Raw genomic sequence first — 17,021 nt, 5'->3', positions numbered from 1 at the left:
TGCCTCACTCTTCCCCCCTCCCTGCCTCACCCCCTCAGTCCATGCCTTATCCCTTATCCCCTCCTTGCTTCACCCCCTCCCCTCCCTCCCCCCCTCCCCTCCCTCCCTCCCTCCCTCCCGCTCTTGCTCGCTCACACCCTGTTTCGCTTTCTCCCTCACCCCCCTCTCTCCACCCTTCCTCCTTCCCCATCTCGCCCCTTCCTGCGTCACCTCCTACCTCTCGCCTCCCTCCTGTGCTCCCCCCAGATTCTCTCTCTCTCTCTCTCTCTCTCTCTCTCTCTCTCTGCGCCTCAATTACAAAAGAGTTACGAGGGTGTCAGGAGTTAAAATTTACACTCCCACAATTACAGGATTTTTTTTTTTTTTTTTTTTGGGGGGGGAGGGCCTTGTTACAAAATCTCACAATATATAAAGTTACATAAAACCCATTCACCCTGATGATTTTTTTAGTATGCTGAATAAAATCGTCCGGTGGGAGTAAAAGAAAAACGCGTCCTCGGAGTTTTTTTTTTTTTTTTTTTTTTTTTTTTTTTTAAACACCCTAATGACGTCTGTGTATTTTTTTTACGTGTAAATTGAGATGCCTTTTATATATCTGTCTATCCGTCTATCTACCTATCTATCTCTAGCTGCCTACCAACATACCTGTCTACCTACCTACCTACATATCTGTCTGCCAACCTACCTACTTACCTATCTATCTGCCTGCCTGCCAAGCTAGCTACCTACCTACCTACCTGCCAACCTTCCTATCTGTCCATCTATATCTACCTACCTAGCTGCTACCTATCTATTTAATATAATCTATCTACCTACATACCTACCTGTCTATCTCTATTTTGCAACTACCACATGATTTTATTTACCTGTCGACTACTTTTATTACTATTTTTCATAACCCCTTCACTACGAGAGGTTCCCCCCCCCAAAAAAAAAAAAAAAAATTGTCAGGAGGCAACAAGAAAAAAAAATGGTGTTTTCATGAATCGCTGGCATCCACACGAGTTTTTTTTATTTTATTTGTTTATTTTTTTATTTTTTTTTTATTTGCCAATTGTCGCCATGGATGTAGAACCCGACCCGCAGCTGTTAATGTCACATCCAGGTCCCTTAGTAAAGCGACGTAAGGGAAACAGACTTTATCCAACACTCCGACCGGTCCGAGAAGGTGTAGTTGTGTATTTTAGCCTTTTCAACACGATGCTGTCTCTTTTAGTCTCTCTCTCTCTCTCTCTCTCTCTCTCTATCCTAAAACAAAATAAAAAGATGGTGAGAACAGAATAAAAGATGGTGAGAACAAAGGAGGAGACGTCAGCTTAGTGTGTGTGTGTGTAAGATTTTGTGTAATTGTGGGATTGTGTTAAAAGTCCCTGAAAAGTCTGTAATTGTGGATGAGTAATTTTAACTCTGACAGTGTTGTAACTCTTTGTAATCAAGGGGTAGTGAGAGAGAGAGAGAGAGAGAATGGAAAGACACAAGGAAAAATACACAAATACACACGAACAAAAGGAGAGAGAGAGAGAGAGAGAGAGAGGTCAACCGGGGCAGCACCTGAGCAACTAATTAGCACACCTGACGCGAGGGGGTTCCTGTCTGTCAATATATCTATCTATCTGGGTGCCAAATGCAGTATCATCAGAATTCTCTCTCTCTCTCTCTCTCTCTCTCTCTCTCTCTCTCTCTCTCTCTCTCTCTCCCTCCTCCTCCTCCTCTCCACATCAATCACTTCTAAGGTGAATGAAGACCTTTGATAGCCTCTTCTCTCTCTCTCTCTCTCTCTCTCTCTCTCTCTCTCTCTCTCAATTATTCTCCTTCACATTATTCTTTTCTGCTTTCCCTCCCTCTCTTCTCCTCTCCCCGCCTTTCTTTCGTCTCCTCTCCCCGCCTTTCTTTCGTCTCCCCTACCGGCCTTTCTTTCGTCTCCCCTCCCTCCCTCTTACATATTTAACCCTGACCTCTCGGCTGGCTTGTTTAGAAGGAGGGGGGAGGGAGGGGAAAAGTGGGAGGGAGAGAAGGAGGGAGGGAGGGGGAGGAAAGTTGTGGAAAGGAGGGAATTCATAAAGGAAGATGAGGAGGCATTAATTATATCCTTTACTCTCCTTCCTTCCTTTTTCCTCCATTTTTCCCTCCCTCCCTCCTGCCACTCTCTCCCACCCTCCTACCTCCCCTCCCCCGCTTCTTACCTTCCTCCCTTCTTCTTTCTTTTTTCCCCCGTCCCTCCCTATTTCTCTCGTTTCATTAATTTATCATTCTTTTAGCCCCTTTCTTTCCTTCTTTACCTCCCTGTCTTCCCATCCTTCTTTCTTCCTTCCCTCCTTCATTGTTTTCTCTCTCCGACCTTTCCTTCCCCTTTCCTGCCCTCCATCTATGTACTCGTTGATCCTTCAGACCTTCCATCTATTCATCCCTCTATACTTCCTAGTACTTTTGCACCCTCCCTCCCTCCCACTATCCTTCTATCCATCTGTCTATCTGTATTTCTCTATCTGTCTGTCTGTCTTTCAAACCTTTCTTCCATTCTTCCATCCATCCAAAGAACCATCCATCTTACCCCTCGCCATTACACCCATCATCACAGCTTGTTATCCTGCCCTTCTTCCATCTATCCTTCCATCGTTCCTTCTATCTAGCCCTCCATCCACAAGAACATATATTCATTCACTATTCAGGCCTTCCTTCCATTTATCTGTCCTTCAATTCTAGCCATTTCAACCTTCCATTTGTCATTTATCCATTAGTCAGCTTCCCTCCATTTCATTCATTCAGCCATCCATCATCCATCCAGCCAACCAACCATCCATCCCTCCATCCCTCCATCCATCCATCCACCCACCTACCTTTCTCATTTTCCAGCGTTCTATTGATCAGCCGCCCTCTCATTCATTCCTTCACCCATTCATTCTTCCCTTCAGCCTTTTATCTAATGAACGACCCTCCATTCATCCATCCGTCAGTCATTTGTCTTACCCATCCATCCATCCTTCCATCCATCTGTTCATCCGTCCAGTAAGCTCCATACATTCATCCATCCATACATTTTTTTTTTTTCATCTTCCTTCCCTCCATCCTTCCATCAGTTAGTCATCTTACGCATCTGTCCCTTTAACCATCCATCCATCCATCCATCATGTGTTTTTACCCATCTATCCATCCGTCATGTGTTTTACCCATCCATCCATCCATCCATCCAATTAGGTCCATCCATGCATACATCCAATAAGCTCCATCCATCCAATTAGATCCATCCAATAAGCTCCATCCATCCATCCATCCATCCAATAAGCTCAATCCATCCATCCATCCATCCAATTAGATCCATCCAATAAGCTCCATCCATCCATCCAATTAGATCCATCCAATAAGCTCCATCCATCCATCCAATTAGATCCATCCAATAAGCTCCATCCATCCATCCAATTAGATCCATCCAATAAGCTCCATCCATCCATCCATTCATCCAATACCATTTGATCACAGGCAAAAAATTTTCCGTTCAGATATATTTTGCAATTTACGGAGCGAGATAAGTTATGTGGCTCCGCTTTTGATCCCGCCCAAATAAATGGTCCAGTTTTTTATTTATTTTTGTCTTTAATTTTATTTTTATTGTTTATTTTTATTTATTTTTACATTTTATTTTTTTCATCTTATTTTATTATTTTATTTTTTGTTTATTTTGCTGTTTTTCTTCCGTTTTATTGCAGGCGTCGAGGTTGGAAGGTTTGTTTGTTTTTTGTTTGTGTTTGCGTTCGTTTTTTTGTTCAGTTTTTCTTCGGTTATATTGGCTCGGTCGAGGTTGAAAGATGTGTGTGTGTGTGTGTGTGTGTGAATTGGGATGTTCTGTTTTATTACCATCGTCGAGGTTTCAGTGTGTGTGTGTGTGTATGTGTGTGTGTGTGTGTTTGGGCTGTTCTGTTTTATTTCCAGCTTCGAGGTTGCAAGTGGTGTGTGTGTGTGTGTGTGTGTGTGTGTGTGTGTGTGTGTGTGTGTGTGTGTGTGTGTGTTTGCCATTTTTCTTTTCTGTTATTGCCTGTGATGAGGTTACAAGGCTGTGTTTGTTTGTTTTGTGTTTGGATGTTTTTGTTATGTATTTCTGGCATAGAGGGGTCTGTTTTTATTTGGTGTTTTGTTGTGTTTGTTGTTTAGGTCAATTATTCTTCGGCTTTATTGCTTGCATCGTTGCAGAGTCTGTTTTTCCAGGTTGGTGTTTGTTTATTTCGTTTGTTATTTTCCAGGCGTCGAGGGTGCAAGGTCTCTGTGTGTTTGTTCTTGTTGTTGTGCTGTTTTGTTGTATGAAGAGAGTGCTGGTGATTCATAATGTAATGTTTCGCTTTTAATGTGTGTGTGTGTGTGTGTGTGTGTGTGTGTGTGTGTGTGTGTGTGTGTGTGTGTGTGTGTGCTAGTTATAAGTCACGTTAATTTTGTTGATACTGTTTGTTTGTGGTCTCGTTTATTTCACACACACACACACACACACACACACACACACACACACACACAGTTCGATTTGAAAGGGCCCTCTAGCCTGTTTGCTGTGTGATTCGTTTGTTTCGTGTGTGTGACAAATACAAACATATATTTTACGTATTTATTTACAAGAAGCAAACTTTAATAAAACTTCAATAAATGTCAATATTCTCCCATAAATTTGGCCCTTCCTTACTTTTGATTTTATTGCTTTTGATTTCTTTATTGCTGGATATTGGTGTGATTTTTGTTATTTTTCTTGTTATTGTTGATTTGGTTATCCTGTTATTTAATTTTAATCTTTATTGTTAGTTTTGTTATTCTTGTTTTTATTATTGTTATTTTCCTTGACTTCTCTGCCCTTATTCTGTCCTGCTGCTGTTGTTGTTTCCTCTTGTTTTTTTTTCTGCTCTTGTTATTGTCTGTAGTTTTTCTTTGCTTTTGTTTTTCCTGTCTGCGCTTGTTATCGTCTGCTTTTATTTTTGTGTTTGTTTTTCTTGTCTGCCCTTGTTATTGTCTGCTCTTGTTTTCTCTTGTTCTTCCTGTCTGCCCTTGCTGCTTTGTGATCTTGTTTGGTTTTGTTTTTTCCTGTCTGCTCTTGTTATTGTCTGCTCTTGCTGTTTGCTTTTGTTTTTCCTGTCTGCGCTTGTTGTTTGCTTTTGTTTTTCCTGTCTGCGCTTGTTATTGTCTGCACTTGTTGTTTGCTTTTGTTTTTCATGTCTGCCCATTTTGTTTTGTGATCTTGTTTGCGTTTGTTTTTCCTGTCTGCTTTTGTTATTGTCTGCTCTTGCTGTTTGCTTTTGTTTTTCTTGTCTGCTCATTTTGTTTTGTGATCTTGTTTGTTTTTGTTTTTCCTTTTTGCTCTTGTTTGCTTTTGTTTTTCCTCTCTGCTTTTGTTATTGTCTGCTCCTGTTTGCTTTTGTTTTTCCCCTCTGCTTTTGTTATTGTCTGCTTTTGTTTTTCCTGTCTGCTCTTGTTATTTTGTGATGTTGTTGGTCCCTCAAGGTATATGTTATTACGCCGTTAATGTGGTTACCTGCCCGTCTGCCCGCTTTATCGGTCCCTCCTTTCCTCCCTCCTCTCTTCCTTTTCTTCTTATTCCTCTCCTCTCTTCCCTTGATTCGTTTCTCTCTCTCTCTCTCTCTCTCTCTCTCTCTCTCTCTCTCTCTCCCCTTCCCTTCCCTTCCTATCCCTTCCATTCCTCTCCCTTCCCTTCCCATCTCTTCCACTCCTCTCCCTTCCTTTTCCTTCCAATCATTTTTACGTTCCATCTCTTGCCCTTCATTCTCCTCTTTTCTCCCCTTTTCTCTTCCCTTTCCTTCCCTGCCTCCCTCCCTCCCCCTCACTCTCTCCTTCCCCTCCCCTCCCCTCCCCTCTTTCACCTCTAACCTTCTCCCTATCTCATCCTCTTCAGTTCCTCCCTCCTCCCTCCCTCCCCACCCCCTCATCCTTCTCTACCACTTTACCTTCCCCTTTCGTTCCCCCCTCCTCTCCCTCCCTCCTCCATCCCTCCTCCCTCTCTCTCCCTCCTTGTCCGTCGTTCCCTTGGCTCCCTTCTTTCCTTCTCCCACGCATTCCTTCTCCATTTTTCTCTCTTTCCCTCCATTCCCTCTCTCACTTCCCTCCCTCCTTCCCCAGTTCCCACTTTCCTCCTTCGCATCTCTTCCCTCCCTTCCTTGCCTCCCTCCATTCCCCTTCTTCTTCCCTCTCTCCCCTTTCTTCTCCTTCCCTTTCCTCTGTTACTTTCCTTCCTTCTCCTTCCCTTTCCTCTGTTACTTTCCTTCCTTCTTCCCCACTTTCCTCCCTCCTTCCCCACTTTCCTTCTTCCTTCCATCCCGTCTCTTTCCTAACCTCTCTCCATTCCCCTTCTCCCACATTTCCCTCTCTCATTTTCCTCCATCCTTCATGCTTCTCTCCCCCTCATCACCCTTCTGTCTACTTCCATTCACTTCCCTCCCTACATTCCCTTTCACTTCTCACCCTCCCTCCCTCCCTCCCCTCTTCCGTCTCTTACTTCCCTTCCTTCTTTCGTTCTTTCCATTCCCTTCTTCCATCCCTTCTTTCCTTCCTTCCTTTTATTTCCCTTCACCTTTCCTCTCACTTCCTTCCCTCCATCCCTCCCTCCTTTTCCTTCTTCCTCCCGTCCATCTTTCCTCTCTCCATTCCACCTTTCCTTTCTCCCTCCCTTCCACCTTTCCTCTCTCCCTTCCACCTATCCTCTCTCCTTTCCACCTATCCTCTCTCCCTCCCTCCCATCTTTCCTCCCCTCCCTCTCTCCCTCCCATCTTTCCTCCCCTCCCTCCCTCCCCCCTCCTCCCTCCCCAATCCCTAATTGCTCACAGTTGTAATGAGAGGATTTCGTAGGAACTCCCCAAATCATACTCTCTCTCTCTCTCTCTCTCTCTCTCTCTCTCTCTCTCTCTCTGTCGTTTTTATTTTTTTCCTTCTCTTCATTTTTCTCTACCCATTTACCTCTCTTCTTTTTATTTTTCATTTTCACTTCACCTTCACTTTTTCCCTCCTTGCGTTCCTTCTTCCTTCTTACCTGTCTCTCACATTCCGTACTTCCTTCCTCCTTTCCTTCCTTTCTCCTTTGCTCCTTCCTTATTCTCCCTCCCTTTGTCCATCCACTCTCTCTTCTGCATCACCCGTCTTCATTCTTCCTCCCTCACATTCCATTCACGTCTCCCTCCTTCATTCATTCATTCATTCACTCACTCACAATAATTCCCCGTTTTTTCATATGCGCTCCTTCTCGCCCTTCAAAATCCATACTCTCTCCCTTCCTCGTCTTCCTTCCTTCCATCCTTCGCTCCTTTCTTTCATTCATTCATTCCTTTGTTCATTCGTTCATTCATTCCTGTTTTCCTTCCTATTTACAGTTCGTACACTCTCTCTCTCTCTCTCTCTCTCTCTGCATTCTCCTTTTTCCCTAATTCCTTCCTTCCCTCCTAAATTCCAGCCCTTCCTTCCTTCCTTCCTTCCTTCCTTCCCTCCCTCCTCAAGCTGCATCCGTTGCTCACTCCTCTCATTCTGTCCTCCCTCCTTCCTCCCTCCCTTTCTCCCTCTCTCCCTCCCTCCCTCCCTCGTTGTCAATACACCTCACCATCACTTGGATAGAAAATTGGCAGAAGTGTAGTCTTTGGGGAAGGAGGGAGGGAGAGAGAGGGGGAGAGAGGTAAAAATTATATAGAGTGAAGCGAAAAGTGAAGAAACAAATAAAATGAAATGGGGCAGTAAAGTATGAGAGAGTGGGAAAGAGAGAAAAAATTAAAGAAAGAAAAAAGAGTATAAAAAAGAAAAAAGAGAGAGACAGACACAAAGAGAGTGAAGGATGGAAAGAAGTGAAGAAATGAGAAAAGTGAAAAGCGGAGGTGGAGAGAGAGAGAGAGAGAGAGAGCGCGGAGGGGTCAAAGGCATTGCTTTTTAAAACTTGTGAATAGAAATGATCAATCGCTTCTTTTTCTGTTCCTCTTTTCTTCCTCTTTCTCTCTCTATTCTCTCACTTTCTCCCCTTCTTTTCTTCCTCTCTGCCTAATTTTCTGTCCCTGTCTCTCTCTTTCTCACTTTCTTTTTCTTTCTCTCTGTTCGCCTCTTCTTCCTCTTTCTTAGTCTTCTTCATTCTCTCTTTTCTTCACCTTACTATCTCTCCCTCTTCTCTTTCCTCTCTTTTCTTTCACCTATCAGACTGTCTCCCACTCTCTTTTTGCTTCTTCTCTTCCTCTCTTCTCTTCCTCTCTTTCTCTTCTTCCTCCGTCTCTCCCTCGTTTTTCTTCCTCTTCCATTCTGCTTATCTTCCACCCTGCCTCCCTCCCCTCTCAGCCACTCCCCCCCCTCTGTCTCTCGCTCTGTCTGTCTGTCTGTCTGTCTCTCTCTCTCTCTCTCTCTCTCTCTCTCTCTCTCTCTCTCTCTCGATAGGGACAGTATGGTGAGAGACAAAGGCATAATAGAGATCGATGGTCTGCCTTGGCCCGCTGGACGGAGAGAGAGAGAGAGAGAGAGAGAGAGAGAGAGAGCAATAATGTAAGTAGGCTGGTCGGTAAGTAGGTGGGTAGGTAAGTAAATCAGTACGTATATAGAGTGAAAGCAGCGAGAGAGAGAGAGAGAGAGAGAGAGAGAGAGAGAGAGAGAGAGAGAGAGAGAGAGAAAGAAAGAAAGAGAGAGTGAGAGAATGTTCAATTGTCTGACTCCGTGTGTGTGTCTGTCTGTTTGCTCTGATAGACTTATTGGCAAGGGAGGGAAAGAGGGAGGATGAGAAGGGGAGGCAGGGAGGTTGGGAGGGAGGGTGAAAAGGGAAGAGGGGAGGCAGGGAGAGGGGGGGTAGGAAAGAGGAAGAGGAGAGAAAAGAGGAAAATGGGAGGTGAATTGAAAAGGATTTGGGGAAGGAGAGAGGGAGGGAGAAAGGGTGAGAAGTGGTAGGAGGAAGGGAGGGGGAGGAGAGGAAGGGATGATTGAGGGAGGGGGGGAGAGGGATGTAACAAAAGAGTTGACGGGAGGGAGGGAGAAAGGGTGAGAAGTGGTAGGAGGAAGGGAGGGGGGAGGAGAGGAAGGGATGATGGAGGGAAGGGGAGGGGGAGAGGGATGTAGCAAAAGAGTTGACAGGGGAGGGAGAGGGAGGGAGGGAGGGGTATGGTGAGGGTGGAGGGGGAGGTTTTTACGCTCCCCAACATGTATACTTGCATATCAGAGAGAGAGAGAGAGAGAAATGCGTATTGTGTGTGTGTGTGTGTTTAGGCTGTGAGTGTGTGGCAAGTATGATGCATGTATTTGTAGGTGTGTGTGTGTGTGTGTGTGTGTGTGTGTGTGTGTGGCAAGTATGATGCATGTATTTGTAGGTGTGTGTGTGTGTGCGTGTGTGTGTGTGTGTGTGTGTGTGTGTACCTTTGCATGTGAGCCGCGGAGGTTCGGAGGTAGCGTGTTCGTCTACCTTTCTGCGTGTGCCATGAGTGCTGGGTTCAAATCCGAAGCCTGGGAGTCATCTAAATTATACCCTGGTAATGTGTTCTTTCATTCCCCTCCATATTGGCATCTGGCCTTTGGTTCCTTTTTCCTTCAAAATAAAATAAACACTAAGACATACAAACTAACATATAAGCATAGCAGTTACATTTTCATTTTCACCTTCATTTCTCTCACTATGAAGTCCTTGTCCATTCGTACATCTCCAGCATTGGGAAGGGTTAATTCTGGCTGTCACTCTCCCTTCGTGGAAAAGGCTGAGTCCTGTAGTGAACCTTATATATTGTGTTCCAGTGTGTGTATGTGTATGAACGTTGAAAATTAATGACACAACCATATACAGACGTGGCAGACAAGTTGACAGATCCAAAAACCAATAGAACAGCCGAACCAACACCTAAATAAATAGATAAATGGACGGAAAAACGTACAGCGAGGTAAACCAGCTAAATAGATAGATAGGTAGATAGATAAATAGATGAATTAATATGTATAGGTAGATACATAGGAGGGCTGATAGACGAACAAGACGATTGATTGACGGAATAGACAGGTAGGCAGAAAGAGCGAGCGAACAGACATCCAGGTAAATAGATAGATAGGTAGATAGATGGATAGATAGACAGGTGGCCATATTTGATCTTGTACAGGTATTAATATTGCTTTCATTTATTTACTGAGAATATATTGCCTCCCTGTAACTCCCCTCCCCCTCCCCCCTCCCTCATGTCTGTCAACACTACCTTCTCCCCCTTTGTCACTTTCCCCCTCTATTTCCACCTTTCATCTCTCCCTCTTCTCTCCCTCTCTTTCCTCCCTCTGTCTCTCCCTTTCTCTTCTTTCCCTCTTCCCTTTATATTTTCTCCCCTCTCCCTTTCTCCTTCACTCCTTCATATTCCTCTCCCTTCCTTCTTTCTTTGGTTTTTATCTCCTTGTCTTTCCTCAATATGTTCTCTCTCTCTCTCTCTCTCTCTCTCTCTCTCTCTCTCTCTCTCTCTCTCACGTGTGCGTGTTTGTGTGGGTGTTTCCATGTCCTTTCTGACCTCTCCCCTCTTCTAACACACACACACACACACACACACACACACACACAGCTTTTTCCCCTTTACCTGTCCCCTCTCACCTTACGAGATATCTCCCCTAAATTGTAAACGCTTTCCTGGTAGTAATATAACCCTATAATTGACTCCTCTGAATGAGCAAATTAACTCTCCCCACCTGTATTCCTCCCAGTTTTACACCCCAATCTCTCCCCAACCATACGTCCTTCCTCCCGCATTCCCATCACTTTACCTTTGCTCGTCACACCCCTCTTCATTCTTTCCCTCCCCCACCATACGCCCTTCTCTCTCCCTTTTCCCCACCACTCTCTCTCTCTCTCTCTCTCTCTCTCTCTCTCTCTCTCTCTCTCTCTCTCTCTCCTTCCTCAGATGTTGACAAATAGTCTTGGTTCATTTAGCCCACAGCAGGTCATCTCAGGTATAATGTCCTTCAGTCCACCTTGCCTCCTTGTTACGCCCTCCAGTGTTACAAACGCAGTATATAAAGACACTGAAAATAAACGTATCCTGAGTATGGTTGTTTGGTCTCCCTCTCGAGCATAACTCCCCCCTCTCTTCCTTCACTCCCCCTTAATCCACTTCTCCCCATTCCTACGACCTTCATTCTTACAAGCTCAGCATATGAAGCACCTAGAAATGATCGTAATTTGAAAATGACTGCGTATCCCCGTCCGTTATTACACCCCCCTCGCCTTCACTACTGTCCTAACTCTAAACCATCTTCCCCATTCCACGTTTCCCCCTGCCTATGATCTCCAGTCTTAAAATAAGAGTGTGTGTGAGGGTACTGGAAATGAACCTGTCTTAGGTATGGTTATTGTTATTGTAATTATTATTATTATTATTATTATTATTATTTTTTTATCCTCCCAGCATAGCCTCCACTTTCCCCCCCCTCCATCCCTAAAACAGTCTCCTTCAATCCACCTTTTCACCTGCCTACGACCTCCAATCAAAAAAAAAAAAAAAAAAAAAAAAATAGTGTGTATGGAAGCTAGAAATAAGCGCATCTTGATTTGAATACATAGACCCTTGTCTTACTCCTTTCACTCATTCACTCCCATTTCTCTCTCCCTCCCCCTCACAGGATGCGGAGTTCAGCCCCGGATTTCGTCGGGAGAAGAGGAAGGCCGAGGATGAGGCTATGGACAACACCGACATCAAGAAGGTAAGTCAGGAAGTCAGTTTTCGAAATTAACGAAGGCCCTTCAGACCGAGGATATTTTTGTCAATTTTTTTCAGGATATTTTCAACCCCTTCACCACAATGACGGATTTTCTATTTTATACTGGCTACCTCCGTACATTTTTTTTCTTTTTTCTTTTTCTTTTTTTATTTTTACCGGAAGGGTTGGATAAAGGCTTCATTAACACCTTGGCTCCTAATCTCGTCAGGTGAGAAGCTCCCTAACACCTCTTGTATAGCGATTTATTTCTGGGTAATGTGGGGTAATATCCTTGTGTACGATATTTAGGCAGAGGATGGCGATGTTTGAAGGATTTACATCAGAATAGGACAGGAAGATGAATAAGGAAAATAAATCGCTCAGAAAAAGGTGTTAGGGAGCTACGAGAATAACGGCATTGCAGGTAGGGATACCAAAAGCGTCTGAGTAATCCAGTCGCTATAAGACAGACTTGGCATTCCTTCAAGACGCTGGGTAAGGAGTTCAAATTTATACTAGATTTATTCCAAGCTTCCCACAAACAAGAGCGATCGCCTTTTTAACATCTAATACCACCACACTCTGCATAATATAACGTGCAAACCGATATTAGCCAGCCGTATCCAAAAATAAATCGGCAAGGAAGAGGTGTTAAGGAGCTTTACCATACTCTGCATAAATAACGTGCAAAACGGTATTAGCCAGCCGTATCCAAAAATAAATGGGCAAGGAAGAGGTGTTAGGGAGCATTCTCAACTTTTTTTTTTTTTTTTTTTTTTTTTTTTTTTTTTTTTTGCTGAGGTCAGGGAGGACATCAGTGCACTATGGACCAAATTCTAAGGACCGGGTAAGGAAGCTCCCAAACACAACTTAGTCCTTTACCAAACGAGATCGAGGCCAGTGGTTCAGTTCAAGCCTTTACCAGACGAGATCGAGTCCAGTGGTACAACCCAGGTCATTTATCAAACTCTCTTAAGTCTTGGTATATGACTTAAGAATTTTCCAAGCCACCCTGACATCACTCAAGAAACAGGTCAAGAAGTTCAACAAGTAACAGGGCAAGACGTTCAACCCGCACCCAGGTACCTGTAAGACCCACCTGTGTGATTTCCCAGGTAGGACTCAAGGTATTAGTGTGGCAGCTACTGGCGTGTCCCTCAGAGAGAGCACAGACTTTAATGCTTTTCTCTAGTCGTATCTTGAACAACTTTGCCATTTCTTGAAGGAGTTTGTTAGTGATGTCGGTGGAAAATCTGGGGCCAGCCTCACACACATAGATATGTAAATAAATAAATAAGTAAACATTGAAAAACAAACATAACTAATTGAAGCAAAATCTAGGGCAAGCTTCGCAAATAAATAAGTAAACTAGAACGGACTCAGCGCATACCTCCGCCAATGCCATTGCCATTAAAAAGGATCCGGATATGCCCCAAAATATAATCAATTTTTTCTTGGTCCATGGCCCACCTTTCCATAAAATTTCATTGAAATTCATCAAGAACTTTTTGGAGATATTGCGGGATGATCCGGATCTGGATCCGGCCCAAAATTTAATCATTTTTTCTTTGGCCAATGGCCCGACCTTCCACAAAAGTTCATCAAAATCCGTTCTTAACGTTTTGAGCAATCCTTCTAACAGACATACAGACAAACAAGTAAACCAACACAAGGTAGAACCTCCTTGGCGGAGGTAGTGAATAAATAAATAAATGTAAATAAAAATAGTATGATGAAACAGTGTAACATATGGAACGAGAGAGAAAAAAAAGGAAAAACAAGTTAATCGTATAATTTAGACAGTTTATGAGAATGGATGGTAGGAAGGAGAAATAAAGGAAGATTGAATGATTGGAAAGAGAAAGGAAGGAAGAGTGGATGGCTGGAAGGAGAAAGGGGGGAAGAATGGATGGTCGGAAGGAGCAAGGAAGGAAGAATGGATGGTTGGAAGGAGAAAGAAAAGAAGACGAAGAATAAGGTTGAGATAAGGGAGGCGAATTTATGATGGGGGAGATGAGAGGAGGGGAAATAGTACAAGAACAAGGAGGAGAGATAACGATGATGAGGGAATGGTTAGAGGGAGGAGAGGAAGACGAAGAAGGAGGTGGAGAGAGAAGGACGAAGAAGAAGGTGGAGAAAGACGAAGAAAGAGGTGGAGAGAGGAAGACGAAGAAAGAGGTGGAGAGAGGAAGACGAAGAAGAAGGCGGAGGAAGACGAAGAAAGAGGTGGAGAGAGAAAGACGAAGAAAGAGGTGGAGAGAGAAAGACGAAGAAAGAGGTGGAGAGAGAAGACGAAGAAGAGGTGGAGGGAGAATTACTTAGAGAATTACAAAGAAAGAAATGGAGAGAGAAAGACAAAGAAAGAGATGGAGAGAAAGACGAAGAAAGTGGAGAGAGAAAGACGAAGAAAGAGGTGGAGAGAAACTCGAAGAAGGTGGAGAAAGACGAAGGAGGAGGTGGAGAGATAAGGAAGGAGAGTTACTGAAAGAATGACTAGGAAGATATAAAGACGAAGAAGCAGAAGATGGATAAGTAAAGGAGAGTATATAAAGAAATGAATAGGAAGAGAAGAGGAAGATTAAGAAGAGAATGGGAAAAGAAATATGAGAATTACTGAAGAACTGAAAGGAGGAGGAAAAATAACAAGACGAAGAGTAAGGTGGATATATTAAGGTGAAAGGGTACATGAGGGAGGATGGTGTACCGTGGGTCGTGGGGTCGTTACTGAATAGGGATAGAAGTACTGTAAGGAGCCAAAGACTAGATAGATATTTAGGCAGTACTTAAAAAAATGAAATCGGAAAAATGAAAATAAAAATCAGTGAATGTGTGTGTGTGTGTGTGTGTGAGAGAGAGAGAGAAGAGAGAGAGAGAGAGAGAGGTATCCAAACGCACCCAACCGATAATCATAAAAGTAATGGAATTGCTTACCGGAATAAATTGAACTTGGGAGACAAAATACAATATTCTCTTACACATTCCTATATCCTTTTCACCATCATCATCATCATTATCATCATCATCATCATCGTCATCATCATCATCGTCATCGTCATCATCATCAACAACAACAGCATCATAGAACTAGAGATATTAATTGTTTTATATTTAATTTCACACGAATAAATAAGCAAGCAGTCTCTCTCTCTCTCTCTCTCTCTCTCTCTCTCTCTCTACCTTCATTAACTGGCCTAAGAAAGAAAAGGAGGAGGGAGGGGAAGGAGTAGGGGAGGAGGGAAGAAAAATGGGGGAGGAGGAAAGGGAGGCAAGAAGTGGGGAAAGAGATGAATGGAGTGGAGGGAGAGAGAGAGGGTGGGGGGAGAAGAAAGACAGGGCAAGAAATGAAGAGGGAGGAAGATTATGTAAGTGACAGAAAATATGAGAGGTAGTGAGAGAGAGAAAACGATAGGAGAGAGAGAGAGAGAGAGCATACAAGGTGCCATCCATCTAGGTCACACGAGCAATGGGAGGGAGAAAAGGAGGGAAGGGAAGGAGGGAGGGAGGCAGATTGTATTGGGTGGAGGGATAATGAATCTAGAGGGAGGGAGAGAAAGGGGAGAGATGGAGAGAAAAAGGAGGGGTAGAGAAGGAAAGTGGGAGGAAAGGAAATTTAGAGAGGGTAAAGGAAAAAGGGGGGAAAGATGGAGAGATAGAGAAAATGGGAAGAATTGACGAGGAAAAATGAGGAAGGGAGAGGGGAGGGAGGGAAGGAAAGGTGGGAAGTGAGAGAGAAGAAAGGGAAGAGTTAGAGGGATGATGGGAAAAATGGAAAGAAAGGGAGAGAGGAGAGGGAGAGATGAAGGGAAGAGGAGAGGAAAGTTAAAATAAAAAGGAAGGCTTAGGGAAATAGATAGGAGGGAGGAAGAAGATAATGAAGGAAGGAGAGAGTAAAAAAGAGAGATATATAGGAAGGATGGAATGAATGAGAGTAAGAGGAGGAAGGGAGAGGGGGGAGGAAGAAGAAGTGCATAAAGAATAGAAGAAAAGAAAGAGAGAGAGAGAGAGAATCAAAGTAATTGGCTCCAAAGATGAATGAATGAATGAATGAACGGAAGAAAAAATACAGAATGATTGCAAGAGAAATGAAATGCAACCTGCCACTTTCTTCAGATTTTATTCTCCTCAATTCTCTTATACCCCGAAAATACTTAATTCTACTGTACTTTTATATTCGTGTCAAAATAATCGTGACTGTGGTTAGTATTCTGATAATATACAGTATTTATGAATTATGTGTGTTTACGGAGGGACCCTGTTATTGTATTTAAAGCAGTAGTGGCAGTAGCGGTCAGTATTATTAAAGTTGACCGTGTAAGTGTCGCAAATGTACTGAAAATATCCATACATATTTACTTGATGAATATATTAAGTATCGATCTCTCTGTCCTTTTTTATATTTATCTGTTTATGTATTTCTGTATGTCCCTAAACTCATTTTTCCTGTCCCTCATTTACCTCACCTTTTTCTCTTGCCTTCTCTCATTCCAGCCTCCATATCTCCCCTGTTCCTTCTTCTCTCCTCATTTTCCTTCTTTCCATTGTCTCATGTTCTTGTTATTTTTATTTTCTACGTTCTTTACCCATCACTTTCTGTCCGTTCTGCCATCCACGCCATCCACATCCCTTCTTTCTACTCTCGTCTTTCCCCTTCTCTTGCTTTCCCTTCCCCTCCCTTCTCTTCCCTTCCCCTTTTTCTTTTCACCTTCCTTCTTTTGTTTTCTCCCTTTCATTTTTCCCTCCCTTCCATCCCATCTCATTTTCCTCCTCTTCTTTCTTCCTTCTTCATTCCCCCTCTTCCATCCCAACTTCCCTCCTCTTTCATTTTTCTCCCCATCCTCTCTCTCTTCCTCCATTCTTCCCTTCTTCCTTTAATTGTTATCCCTTCCCCCTTTCTCTATCCCTGCTCCTCCCCCCCACTCTCCCTCCCCACTCCCTCCCCTCCCCTCCATCAGTTTTGTCGTCACCAGAACAGCTACTTTGTCATCCTCTCTCTCTCTCTCTCTCTCTCTCTCTCTCTCTGTGCCTATGTATCTATTTCTCCTTGTCAGTCTATCTGTCTGTCTGTCTATCTATCTATCTATCTATCTATCTGTCTTTATATCTATCTCTGGGTCTGGGTCTATTCTCTCGTTGCCATCATTATTGACGTTTCTTTCACCATTAATTTCCTCGGTCAGTCAGGCTACCCATTCTCTCTCTCTCTCTCTCTCTCTCTCTCTCTCTCTCTCTCTCTCTCTCTCTCAGGTAAAGTCTGTAACTAATTTTAAAAGAATAGTTTGTCTCTTGTGGCTGCAGCTGTTTCCTCCCTCCCTCCCTCCTTCATATTTTCTTTCCAGTCTTCTCTACCTTCATCCATCTTATCGCTCTCT

At 43.5% G+C, this 17,021-nt stretch overlaps 1 protein-coding gene across 1 annotated transcript in view; it reads left to right on the top strand.

Moving 5' to 3' along the window:
• Positions 1–17,021, top strand: part of LOC145404063 (pseudouridylate synthase RPUSD2-like) — a 473,336-nt gene that overhangs the window by 330,529 nt on the left and 125,786 nt on the right. Inside the window, exon 2 of the mRNA XM_080275665.1 lies at positions 11,575–11,655. Coding sequence (XP_080131791.1) covers positions 11,575–11,655 — 81 coding nt within the window. The remainder of the gene's footprint in view (positions 1–11,574; positions 11,656–17,021) is intronic.

Source organism: Coenobita brevimanus, chromosome 62 (genome assembly GCF_032717465.1).
Source record: "Coenobita brevimanus isolate Jiangsu-jjx chromosome 62, ASM3271746v2, whole genome shotgun sequence".
NCBI classification, from domain to species: Eukaryota; Metazoa; Arthropoda; class Malacostraca; order Decapoda; family Coenobitidae; genus Coenobita; species Coenobita brevimanus.
Note: the sequence above shows the minus strand (reverse complement) of the source record. Positions and strands in the feature narration are given on the sequence as shown.